This window comes from Leopardus geoffroyi, chromosome E1, assembly GCF_018350155.1.
Source record: "Leopardus geoffroyi isolate Oge1 chromosome E1, O.geoffroyi_Oge1_pat1.0, whole genome shotgun sequence".
NCBI lineage: Eukaryota > Metazoa > Chordata > Mammalia > Carnivora > Felidae > Leopardus > Leopardus geoffroyi.
In genome coordinates, this window is record NC_059330.1 from 2,894,451 (window position 1) to 2,906,569 (window position 12,119).

Genomic DNA, 12,119 nt, shown 5'->3' on the forward strand with positions numbered 1-12,119 from the left:
GCAAATCTATTTCAACCAGTGAGCTGAGAGCCAGACAAACCCTCACACACACCCTCCCTTGGGCCACCTGGGTCTACTGTGACTCGTCCCATGATACCCTTCATCCTAGCGACAGCCAGCTGGACCAGGGATTTCACTCGTGTCTGGCTAGTGGCCTGGGAGGTGGCCAAGCACGAGGGCTTGCCAAACAGGTACTTTCCAGTTGGATGACCCAGTTAGTTTCTGTCTCTTGGGAGACTGCGCTTGAACATGCAAGGGATCAGCAGTTGGGAGGGCCAGAGGAAGTGATGGACACAAAGACAGAGGTAAACGGTGAGAGAAGGGAAACGAAGTCCAAGGTGGAGGTTGCCAAGTGAGGGTGGGGGTCTGGCCCTGTGCCTGTGTCACTTCATGGAGGTCTGCCTCTCACCACTTGCAAGAGCGGACCTAACCTGCGCCCCTAGAGAACTGTGGCGGGCCAGGAATCCCCAGTCTCACACAAGGCTCACAGCACAGCATGACTCCTGGCATGCCAGAGAGCCAAATCGATGAAGTGGAGGGCTTTCTCCTCAGGCTCCCTAATCCTGGCTCAGTAGGCCCCCACCCCCTGTGCCCAGTGCCAGGGCCCCGTTAACCTCTTTGTCCTTGAAATCCCCTTTCCAAGGGTTCCCTATCTGCTTGACTGCTCACAAAGCAGTTAGAGCTGGTACTTCGCAGGTGGGGTTGGGCTGGGGGTGGGGGGAGGTGGCAGGCAGAGATGGGGAGGGAGGGACCAAGAGGTCTGCCACTCCCCACCTGACAGAGGCCACATGGAGTAGACCTCTGGGATCTGGCCCCCTTGGTTTCCCTTGCCCAAGCTCCTTCTCTCCCTCTGGGGTCTGTAACACTCCCCTCCTCTCTAGAATTCCTCATGGATCAAACCTAGTCCACTCTCCTTGCCCAGAAACAGATCCAGAGATGCTGCTACGTCCATAGCTCTTTTAATCCTAACGTTTTAGAGACAAGGACGTGAGGCTGAGAGAAGTCTGATGCTAGCAGTCAGAAGAGAACAGTCCAAGCTCCTTCGGATGCTCTATAAAGACCCTGCACAAGGCAGCCTCTCCAGCGTCACTGTTCACAGCTGCCTGCCACCTGTTCCTCACTGCACCCTTGCCAAACTGATATGCTAGCCTCTCCCAAAACATGCCGTTTCATCTCCAAGTCTTGGCTCCTGATGATGCCCTGGCTAAAATACCCCTAGGATGCCCTAGTGAATTTTGGGTCAAAGTGTACTCCACGGTTCCCTGGTGAGGCAGGGATCGGGTCTTAATTGCCTCTGTACCCTCCAGCTTTGGTAAGGGGCCAAAAATGAGGTGTCCCCTGACCCCAATGCCACTAAATTATTAGGGCCCATAGTATAGTCCCACTTGGAACCCCGTGGGTGGGGTTTATTGAATCATTTAACAATACAGAATGGGTCTATGATGTTCTAAACACTCTGCCCGGTGCTGGGGATCAAACATGAATGGAGACATTAGCTGGCAGGATATCACTGAGCAGACACTTTAAGAACATTCTAAAAATCTATAAAAGAGAAACAACAGAGGGTTTAATCCGTGTTTTCCTCCAGGTGCGTGTTGGGGCAGCCACCCTCCCCACTCCCCACCGCGTTCTCAAGGCGAGATTTAAGAGGGATTAAGCATTATAATCCCCGGGTTGAGTCTCGCGTCCAGGAAAGCATGAGGCCTGAATCCTAACCAGGCCCCACACCTGGCCCCACTGTATCCCTAATTCCCCGCATCCGGGAATTAGCGGTCTGGTTTGCAGCTCGCTGCCATCAAGGGGCCCCAAAGAGAGAGTTGCGAGACCCTCAAACTATTCTCCCCGGACTCAGGAGACCCCATCTAGATGCCGGTCCCTGGCACGAGCAAGGGCCCCTAACGAGGGTCTCAGGCGACAATCTTAGGAGGTGCGACCCTTTTTAAAAGAGGAGACGGGTGGGCGCGAGCTCGGGAGCAGGCGGGCATCATTATTCCCAAACCGAGATCAGAGCTCTCAGCAGACGCCGGGGTCGAGGGTGGGGGGCCCCCGGGAGAGCGTGGCTTCCGGGATCCGCCCCGCCGGGCACCGCCCCGAAGACGCAGGCGCCGATTGGCCAACGCGACCGCGGGGCGGGACCAAACGCTCAAGGGGCGGGGCTAGGGTGGCCCGGAGACAGCCAGGGAGACGCCAGGGCGGCGGCGAAACGCCGGAGGGGAAGCGGCGGGGCCGCACGTGGGTTTTTCGTGCATCTCTGTAATGCCCGAACCTAGTCCCAGGCGCATGGAGCCCACGCGAGACTATCCGCTGTTTGGGGGGGCCTTCTCCGCCACTCTCCCCCCCGGGGCCATCGACGTGAGGTGAGAAGGCGCGGGCACCGCTGGCCGACAGGGTGGGATGCGGGGAGCGGCGGGGGTCACCCCGGGGGTCTGCCTCGCCTCTCTCCAGCGATCTCCGGCCGGTCCCGAACAATCAGGAAGTCTTCTGCCACCGCGTGACGGACCAGAGCCTGATCGTGGAACTTCTGGAGCAGCAGGCCCACGTGCAGGGAGAGGAGGCTGCGCGGTGAGGGAGGCGGTGCCCGCGCGGCTGACCAATGGGAGGGCCGGAGCTGGAGGAGTGGGCGGGGCCTGCGGCTGGACGTTTAATCGGGGCAATGAGAACTCCAAGGGCAACGCTTTATCACAGGAAGCGAGCGAAGCTCAAAGGACTCAAAGATGCTGGGGGGGAGGGGAGGAGCGGTGAGAGATGCCCCTGCCTGACCCTGCTCCCCCTACTCTAGATACCACTTTGAGGACGTTTGCGGGGCGCAGGAGGCTAGGGCTGTGCAAGTGGAAACTGTGCAACCCCTCTTTTTGGAGAACCTGGCCCTGAGGGGCTGCTGTCAAGAAGCCTGGGTCCTCTCTGGCAAGCAGCAGGTGGCTAAGGAAAACCAGCAGGTGAGGGCAGGGAATGTGAGATTCCTGGAGGGGTGAAGGGAGTGGCCCCGGCGGGGGAGGGGTGAGGGGGTGGGGTCGGGTAAGCATCCTGACACTGATCCCTTTAGGTAGCAAAGGACGTGACGGTGCACCAGGCCTTGCTGCGGCTGCCCCAGTACCAGACTGATGTCCTGCTCACCTTCAGTCAGCCCCCGTAAGGAGGACAGATAGGACACATGGCTCATGGCTGGGTCCCCAGGAGGATCTGCTGGGAGGGGAGGAGCAGGGAGACTGGCTGGTGGGGTTCTCCTGGAAACAGGAGGTGGGAACTTCCAAACCCGAGGCCTGGATGATGTTCTCTCTCCATCTGTTCCCCCACCCTCAAGCCCTGACAACAGGCCATTTCTTAGCCCTGAAAATCTGTCACTTCTGCCCTGGAGCCTGGGTGACTTTGAACAGCTGGTGACCAGTCTGACCCTTCACGATCCCGGCATCTTTGGTCCCCAGTAAAGATCCTGAAGTACCGCGTGACGCTGCTAAAGCACATGGGGGCCCTGTTCTGCAAGGGGAGCGAGGGTTTGGAGATATTCCCCTAATTCCTTCCCTGTGCATAAACATAAGACACCTCCTGTCTGCAGAAATAAACTTGCTTTATACCCAAGATAATCTCTGTGCCATTGCATCTAACAAGACACCTGGACCCCCCCCCCCTTGCCGGGTTCCCTTTGGTCTTGGAGTGGGGAGTGTAAAGTTTGTGCATCAGAGCAGAAGGGACCCAAGGCTGCCCAAATAAAAGGAGGAAATACTTTGGAGTGACCGGTTCAGCCCTGAGAGAGGGGTATGAAGTGTCCAGGGGGACGGGTAGGGAAGGTTTAAAGAAAGTGACACCCAAGAAAGGGAGGGAAACTATCCCTTGTAGTGATTCAACCCTGAGAAGACAGTTAGGGAGTGGCGTAGGCGGTTCCCTTTGGATGGACGAAAAGATCCGCTGGCCAGAAGTCACGAGAACACAATAGTGGAGGCAGAAGTGTCTAAGGAGTGCGGATGTGGTGGTGTGGGAAGGACTGGCTGTTATTTGGTGTACGTGTGGTAGAGGGTGCGTAACTGGTCCCAGAAGAAGAGGGAAAGGATGGTGTGGGGGCCAAGGCGGAAGTAGGAGGCACCTATACCCTTGTACATGCCAAAAATGCCCTCTGTCCGAGCGGTCTGCCGCAGAGCATCCAGCATCCCCCGGTACATGAGGCCCTGAGAGCAGGTTGGAGAGGGAGGGAGAGCACAGGGAAGGGATCTGTCAGAGCCCACCAGGGGGCCTCTTCTCGGCAGGCTGCCTTTCTGGCTGTCCCACCTGCCCCCACAATCTGCCTTCACCCACCCCCTGGCTCTCCCTGCCTGCCGACACTCCAGAGCACTCCCTTACCTTGCCCTGAGAGTCCGTGGGCTGGTTGTAGAGCCTCGTGCTGACCACATCAAATGGCGTCATGGCCAGGACCACCGCAATGCCACTCACCATGGCAGCTGCCAGAGCCACTTTCCAGCTCTGGGGAGGAAGTATCTAAGAGTGGAGGGAGGAAGAGTTTTGTCAGCCAATCATTCGAGGCCTAGGGAAGGATAGGCCCCGTCCTGGGGACACAGGAGACAGCTGGTAACTCGGGAAGCTCCCATGCCACCAGTTGCAATACAGCGTGATGACACTCGGAAGGAGGAAGGGCAGGCTGCTTGGGGACTCAGAGACGACTTCTGCGAGGTAAGCGAGGTAAGCGACAAGAGGACTGTGGGAAGGGTGTCAAGAGGCAGTGAGCCCCAAGCCCTCCTGCTGTTCCCTTGTTCCCTCACACTGAATGTCAGCACTGTCCCCTCTGGGGGGGGGGGGCCCTTCAGCTTGCCCTTCCCCCCTGCCCACATTCCCGGGGTGGCCCCACCCCTTTCCCAGGCAGTACCTCCCACTGCGTGATGAGGTCCTTGGTGGATGAGAAGGTGCACAGCTGGGTGGAGGAACCGATGATAACTCGGGGCAGGCCGCCCAGGGCCCCACGCCACAACCCCACCAGACCATGTTTCTGGCCAATCTCGCTTAGCGCCTGAAACATGCCCTGGCAGGGGGAAGACCACGGGGGCGGGCTTCAGTCCCCCCAGCATCAGGGGCTGCCACCTAACACTGCCAGGGAGGGGTCCTTAACAGGCACCCGGTGTCCTTGAGAGTCAGCCTGTGGCCCCTTCAGGGATCTACCACCCCCCCCCCCCCCGTGGTTCCTTTCTTCATCACCCCAGAATAGGGGCAGGAAGCAAGGGAGGACATGAGCAGCTCAGGAGAATGAGACGTGGAGGAAGTGGGGACGACCATGTGGGAAAGAGGGTCTGGGCAGACTCCAGGGACGCAGCGGGGCTGAGCTGGTGGACCAGGCAGAGACGGGGCTGGGTTGCAGTTGTCGGGGGCAGGCAGAGAGCTGGGGGGGCCAGGGGCGCGGGGGGCAGGGAGCCAGTGGGGCTGGAAAACCCTCACCTGATGCTTATACTGGTGCCCTACCGCAATTTCCGAGGCTGCTTGTGCCTGTAGGTGTGTCTTCACCTGGGGACGAGAGAGCATCACAGCCTCCAGCCCGGGGGCCACCCTCCCACCCCAAAGACCCGAACGCCTGACCCCCTCACACTTCCTCTGGGGTGTTCGGCAAGGTATATCCTTTTAATCTGATAATTATTGTTGTTCCCACTTCACAAATTGGCCATGAGACTCTGTGTCCCTTGGCTCCAGTCCCAGGGGATGGATCTCTTAGCACGGAGAAAACACCCCACCCCCTCTACATCCTCCTTCCCTTGGGGAGGTAGGGTGGGGGATGGGGAGGTTGGAGAAAGGCAACATTTCCTAAGACTGTTCCCGTCTGGCAACACTCTGGTGTTCGGCCTCTCATGCCAGCTCTTATCCTCAGACTGGATCTCCAGCCACCACTGTGAACCAGCCTGCCCATCAAACTGGGGCAGGTTGTGAGGGGTCATCTGTAAAACTTGCTCTCTGGCCCCCAAACCCCACGGGGGCATGTGGAGGCTGATTTTTGAAGGGGTCACTCTCCCTGAATCTCATACCCTGAGAGCGAGACCAGACAGACTGCCTCTCTTACAGAACTGACTGCCCCCCAGGATCTTCCAAGAGGAGCCCTAAGCAAGGCCTACTCCTAGCAATAAGCAGCTGTGTGACCTTGAGCTGGTCACTTCCCCTCTCTGGGCCTCAGGCTATTGACCCTTCATCTATTCCAGAAAACTCAAAGGAGAACACTGCGGGATTCTAATTCTGTGATGCCCGGGACTTTCCTTGATCCCCTACACCCGCTGATGTATGGTGCTCAAATTCCCCATCATCCCCTGCACGAACCCACTTCCAAGCTCAGTATCAGCTCGTGCAGGCCCGGGCCCACCCGACACCAAGTGTCTGCCTGAAGGCCCCAGGCAAGATCCTTCTTCTCACCATGTAGATGGGGCTCCCCAAGTAGGCTCCCATGACCCCAGCCAGGGCCCCAGCTGCTGCGCTTCGTGGAGGGCTGAGGGTGCCTTCGGCAGTGTGCAGGTAGCCCCCAGCCTCAGCCAGCCCGTAGGTGCCCAAGCGGATGCCATTCATCAGGAACTGGTATAAGAGGGCGGGGGCCAGTCCCTTCTGCAAGGCAGCCAGGCCGTCCACCCTGCCGATGGTGATGAAGGCATGGAAGACGTTTCGGTAGTGCCGCTGGTAGGTGCCCGGGGCCTGCAATTCTCCCTGCAGCTGCATCCTGGTCTTTACCACTTCCAGGGGGTTGGTGAACAGACAGGCCCCGCAGGCTGCCAGGCCGCTCATCAAGAAGTCCATGGTGGGGTAGCAGTAACAGGAAGTGGCCCAGGAGTAAAAAAGTAAAACTGAGCTTCAGAAATCAGGGGGAGGGCCTCAGTCTTAGCAGTCCGGGCTGCAGGAGATAGGAATTGAGAGGTCTGGAGCGGAGACTGTTAGGGTCAAATGTCAAGAGGTCAAGGGTTAGCTGGAATTTGGGAGTCAGGAGCTGGCAAAGAGAGAAGAAAAAGGAGTTTAGGAGAGCCTGGTGAGAAGGTTATGGCAGGGCTCTGTCGGTCAAGGATTTGAGGCCAAGGAAGGGCGGAAGTCAGGAGGATGGCAGGTGGAATGATGAGGATGGTCGGCTACGGGGGCCCAGGAGCAGGGGAGGGAAATGCGGATTCGGGAGATGGGAGCCGGGAGGAAGGAAAAAGAAAAACAGCAGGTTACGGAGGAAAAGGATCCTGGAGAAGATCGGTGGCGTCCCGGGGAAGGCAACGGGATCGATCTGTATCGGGGAAGCAAGTCGGGACTCCAGCCCGGGATAAGCGTCCCCGGGCAGCTGCCGAAGCCCGTGGCAGCTCCGGCCAGGGGTAGCCAGCGGAGGCCGGGCCGCCACGCTCCAGTCACTGGAGCGCGGCGCCCAATCGGGAGCCGGGGAGAGCCGCAGCCGGGAGCGCCAGCCAATCAGCGCCGAGCCGGCTCCGCGGCCAATGGGAGGTGCTCTGGACGACCCGGCCCCCGGAACCCTGGGAGAGGCTGTTGAAATTAACTCTCCCCACGCCGGCGCCGGCGCCGGCGCGGCGGACGGGAAGCTCCGGGAGGGGCGTTGGGGGAGCAGAGCTTGTATCTCCCGCGGGGAGGAGAGGCTGGACCCAGGGCTCCTGGGCTGGGGTTTGGGGCTGCTCCTCTCGCGGGCCGAGGGCGCCCCTCCCTTCGCCTTCTGTCCGGGTCTGTGTCGAACTGTGGATCCGCTCCCTCCTGGGTTCCGGCGCCAGGTGAACCCGGAGGCTGCGGCTACGCCCGCTGGTGCAGATGGGGGACACACCTGCTGGACCGGATGGATCTCTTGAGGCTGTGGAGAGTATTCGTAGGCTCCAGCGCCGGTGGTGGCTGCGGGCCCCGAAGGTTGGCGTGGGAGCGCAGTCAACCCTGAGCTCTTGATCCTCGCGGCAATCCAGAGGCGAAGGGCGGACAGGGCAAGGCAGGGGGTTAGTTCCCTGGGCTTAGGTTTACACTGTCAGCTTGGGGGGGGGGGGGTGTTGAGCCTGGGATCCTGGACCCCTGTCTTTGCTCATGAGTCCGCTGACAGTTAATCACGGGAGAACCGAGGAAAGAGGTTGGGTTAGCTAGCAACGCTGGGAAGGGGTGGAAGGAGAAAGAAGGCTTGGGAGAAAGAAAGCAGGATGGGGGATGTCATCTTGGGGAGGGAGGGAGGAGGGGGAGGCAGAGGCTGCCTGCCTGTGTGTGAGTGAGGCAGCCACCAGATTTAGACTCAGCGCCTCTGGAGTGCCAGTTTGGGTCCTGTTGCGCACCGGTTCAGTGACCTTAGGCAAGTTACTTAACATTTCAGACCTTCCTTTCTAAACAGGAATGATAATTATCTGTTGCACCGACCTGAGTGCAAGTGTTGGACCTGTCCTAAGTGCTCAGCTACCAGGTTTCCAGAAAAGCCGGGAGCTGTCAGACTCCTGTGCCCTGTGCCCTCCAGTGTCTTGTTCCCACTGCCTGGAATGTCCCTTCCTTCTTTTGGCGATTCCCAAACCATTCCTCACCTTGACCTTTACTTCTCCTGACACTTGAAGCTTTTTCAAGTTCTCTACTTTCAGCCATTTCCATCTGGCTTTGCTCCTCAAGCCTTTACCCACATTTTTCATTTTAATTAGCAATTGTTTACTCCCTGACTCCTTCACCTCCCTGGGAGTTCTTGGATGCCCCAGCCCACCCCTAGACCCTGTCTGAGTCATATCTATCTCACCATTGTACTGCTACCTCGTTGAGCAGCTCAGATGAGGCAGGAGGGGTGGAGGGTAAAGTAGCACAGATAATGGGGCTTCTCAGGAGGGGCTCTGAGTCTTCTGGAAATTTCCAAAGAATGCTCTTAGAGTTCTCCACCTGGTGGATGGGATGAGCATTTTTTTTTTAATGTTTTTATTTATTTTTGAGAGAGAGAGAGAGAGAGAGAGAGAGAGAGGCAGAGCATGAGCAGGGGAGGGGCAGAGAGAGGGGGAGACACAGAAGCAGGCTCCATGCTCAGGCTCTGAGCTGTCACCACAGAGCCCAACACGGGGCTTGAACTCACAGAGTGTGAGATCATGACCTGGGCTGAAGTCGGACACTTAACCGACTGAGACACCCAGGAGCTCCGAGAATTAATTATTATTTTAATCCTGGAGTTTACACCAGTGGTTCTCAAAGTGTGGTCCCTGGAGCAGTAGCAGCACCTGGGAATTCACTAGAAATGCAAATTCTCTAGTCTTGCCTTAGACTTCCGGCACCAGGAACTCAGGAGGTGAAGACTGACTGATTACTCCGTTCAACAAGCCCTGTAGGTTATTCTGATGTGTGCTGAAGTTTTAGAACCATTAGTTTGGGCCTTTTGTCTTTAATATCTAGATACCCTAGAGATAGACTACTTTTATAGTATTATTTTTTAAAATACCTTAATTTTGGGGTGCCTGGGTGGCTCAGTCAGTTAAGTGTCCGACTCTTGGTTTTGGCTCAGGTCATGATCTCACAATTCGTGGGTTCAAGCCCTGCGTTGGGCTCTGTGCTGACAGCTTGGAGCCTGGAGCCTGCTTCAGATTCTGTGTCTCCCTCTCTCTCTGCCCCTCCCCCTCTCATTCTCTGTGTCTCTCTCTCTCAAAAATGAATAAACATTTTTAAAAAAGGGTTTTTTTTTAATAGCGTAAATTTTAGAAGTGTTAAATTTACAGAAAAGTCGTGGGGCGCCTGGAGGGGCTCAGTTGGTTAAGTGTCCAACTTCGGCTCAGGTCACGATCTCACAGTTTGTGAGTTTGAGCCCTGCATCGGGCTCTGTGCTGACAGCTCAGAGCCTGGAGCCTGCTTTGAATTCTGTGTCTCCCTCTATCTCTCTCTGCCTCTCCCTGGCTCACACTGTCTCTCTCTCTCAAAAAAATAAACATTAAAAAATTTTTTTAAAAACAAGTTTACAGAAAAGTTGTAAAAGTTGTAAAGATACTATGAGAGTTCCCATATTACCCCCATCCAGTTTCCCTTGTTATTAACATCTTGTGTTAATATGATATATTGTTATAATAATGGACTGATATTGACACATTATTATTCGTTAGAGTCCATATTTTACTCGGATTTTCTTCATTTTTGCTTCAACTTCTTTTTCTGTTCCAGGATCCCATGTAGGGCACGTACCACATTACACTTAATTGTCATATTTTCTTAGGCTGGAAATCTGTCTTAGCTGTGACAATTTCTCAGATTCTCCTTGTTTTTGATGACCTTGACAGTTTTTTGATGACCTTGACAGTTTTGAGGAGTCCTGCGTTAAGGATTTTGTAGCATGTTCTCTGGATTCTCAGGATTGACTGAGGGCTTTTTGTCTCATGATTTTCTTTCTTTCTTTTTTCCCCCTCATGATTGAACTGAGGTCATGGGTTTTTGGGAGGAAGACCACAGAGGTAAATGTCATTCATCACATCATATCAAGGGTGCCACTGGATGCATACTGTCAAAGTGGCTTCTCGCTGTGGGTGTTGATCTTTTCTTTTTTTTCTTTTTCTTTACATTTATTTATTTTTGAGAGACAGAGAGAGACAGAGCACTAGTCAGGGAGGGCTAGAGAGAGAGGGAGACACAGACTCCAGGCTCTGAGCCGTCAGCACAGAGCCCGATATGGAGCTCGAACTCACGTACTGTGAGATCATGACCTGAGCCAAAGTCGGATGCTTAACCGACTGAGCCACCCAGGTGCCCCTGTTGGTGTCGATCTTGATCACCTGGATCAGGTACCCTTTGTCAGGGGTCTCCGTTGCAAAGCTATGATTTTTTCCTCCTCTGCAAACTGTACTGTTTGGAGGGAAGTCACTATGCACAGCCCACACTTAAGGGATGGAGAGTTAGACTCCACCTCCTCAAGGGAGAAATATCTGCACAATTTATTTGGAATTAATGCACGGAAGAGTTGTCTCCCTCATTTATATATTCATTTATTCAACTATTGATTTCTATCAGTATGGACCCACGGATATTTATTTTATCCTTTGGGTTATAATCCCATATACTTTATTTTGTTGCTCAAAGTGTTCTAGCTTTAGCCTTGGGAGCTCTTTCTTCCATGGACCATATTTTTCGTGTTGTATCCAAAAACATATCGCCAAACCCAAGGTCACCTGGATTAGCTCCTATATTTTTCTCCTTGAAATCTCAAGAGTTTTACATCTTACATCATAGGTCTATAGTCTTTTTTTGAGCCTGGATGATGCAAGGCCTGTGTCTAGATTCACTTAAAAAAAATTTTTTATGTGTATTTATTTTTCAGAGAGTGAGACAGAAAGAGCATGAGTGGGGGAGGGGCAGAGAGAGAGACACAGAATCCGAAGCAGGCTCCAGGCTCCCAGTTGTCAGCACAGAGCCCAACGCGGGACTGCAAACTCACCGGGGTTCGAACTCACGGACTGTGAGATCATGACCTGAGCCGAAGTCGGACGCTCAACTGACTGAGCCACCCAGGCGCCCCTTTTTTAAACATGGATGTCCAACTGTGCCAGGAACTTTTATTGAGAAGAGTATCCTTTCTCCACCCAACTGCCTTTGCTCTTTTGGTTAACATCAATTGAATATATCCGTGTGGGCCTATTTCTGGGCTCCGTATTCTCTCCCGTCGATCCTTGCGTCATTTCTTTTGCTAACACCGTGTCGTCTTGAGGACTATAAACTGTCACCATTTTTTGCTGGGTGTGAATGTCCTGAGACAAATTCGAGAGGAGCGGAGGGGGGACCCAAAGGTGGACCCCAGGTGCCCGGGGGAAAGGGTGGGACCACAGAGAGGGGTAGGGAGCCTGATGCAGCGTGTGGAGAACACTGGGTTGTGCCTCGTCTCCACCTGTGCTGGGGTGGCCTGGACACTGATGGGTTCCTTTGGCAGCCAGGTCCCACACCTGAAGTGCTCAGACTCCTCCACCTGGTGGCGGTTGGACCGAATCCTTTATCTTTACCAAACATCAGAACCTATCTCTACGGGGCGCCTGGATGGCTCAGTCGGTTAAGCATTCCATACAGAAAAGGACGCCCGGGGATTGTGTGCTTCCAGAAGGTTTCTTCATTTTTTTTTAATTACTTATTTTTGAGAGAGAGAGACAGACAGACAGACAGAGCATGAGCAGTGGAAGGGCAGAGAGGGAGAGGGAGACACAATCTGAACCAGGCCCCAGCTG

The 12,119-nt window shown here is 55.1% G+C and overlaps 3 protein-coding genes across 5 annotated transcripts; 1 reads left to right on the forward strand and 2 right to left on the reverse strand.

Annotated features, from left to right (window-relative positions):
• Window positions 1-1,368: 1,368 nt before the first annotated feature.
• SLC25A35 (solute carrier family 25 member 35) lies at window positions 1,369-7,318 on the reverse strand. Of its 2 annotated transcripts, none has more exons than XM_045490340.1 (5): window positions 6,373-7,318; window positions 5,416-5,481; window positions 4,853-5,005; window positions 4,333-4,467; window positions 1,369-2,717 (listed from the first exon to the last, which is right to left on the reverse strand). In XM_045490340.1, exons 1-5 carry the CDS (start codon window positions 6,745-6,747, stop codon window positions 2,709-2,711), a joined length of 738 nt encoding a protein of 245 aa, XP_045346296.1. In that variant the 5' UTR covers window positions 6,748-7,318; the 3' UTR covers window positions 1,369-2,708. The 2 variants fall into 2 exon arrangements, with proteins under 2 accessions (XP_045346296.1, XP_045346295.1); XM_045490339.1 differs by lacking the exon at window positions 1,369-2,717 and adding an exon at window positions 3,549-4,160 and having other exon boundaries at window positions 6,373-7,306.
• On the forward strand, window positions 2,247-3,576 carry RANGRF (RAN guanine nucleotide release factor). Of its 2 annotated transcripts, XM_045490341.1 has the most exons (5): window positions 2,247-2,357; window positions 2,446-2,562; window positions 2,780-2,936; window positions 3,044-3,129; window positions 3,302-3,576. In XM_045490341.1, exons 1-5 carry the CDS (start codon window positions 2,257-2,259, stop codon window positions 3,423-3,425), a joined length of 585 nt encoding a protein of 194 aa, XP_045346297.1. In that variant the 5' UTR covers window positions 2,247-2,256; the 3' UTR covers window positions 3,426-3,576. The 2 variants fall into 2 exon arrangements, with proteins under 2 accessions (XP_045346297.1, XP_045346299.1); XM_045490343.1 differs by lacking the exon at window positions 3,044-3,129 and having other exon boundaries at window positions 3,302-3,419.
• Window positions 6,818-8,582, reverse strand: LOC123604213 (transcription initiation factor TFIID subunit 4-like). The gene is made up of 3 exons (XM_045490024.1): window positions 8,481-8,582; window positions 7,156-7,942; window positions 6,818-6,934 (listed from the first exon to the last, which is right to left on the reverse strand). Exons 1-3 carry the CDS (start codon window positions 8,580-8,582, stop codon window positions 6,903-6,905), a joined length of 921 nt encoding a protein of 306 aa, XP_045345980.1. The 3' UTR covers window positions 6,818-6,902.
• Window positions 8,583-12,119: the final 3,537 nt, after the last annotated feature.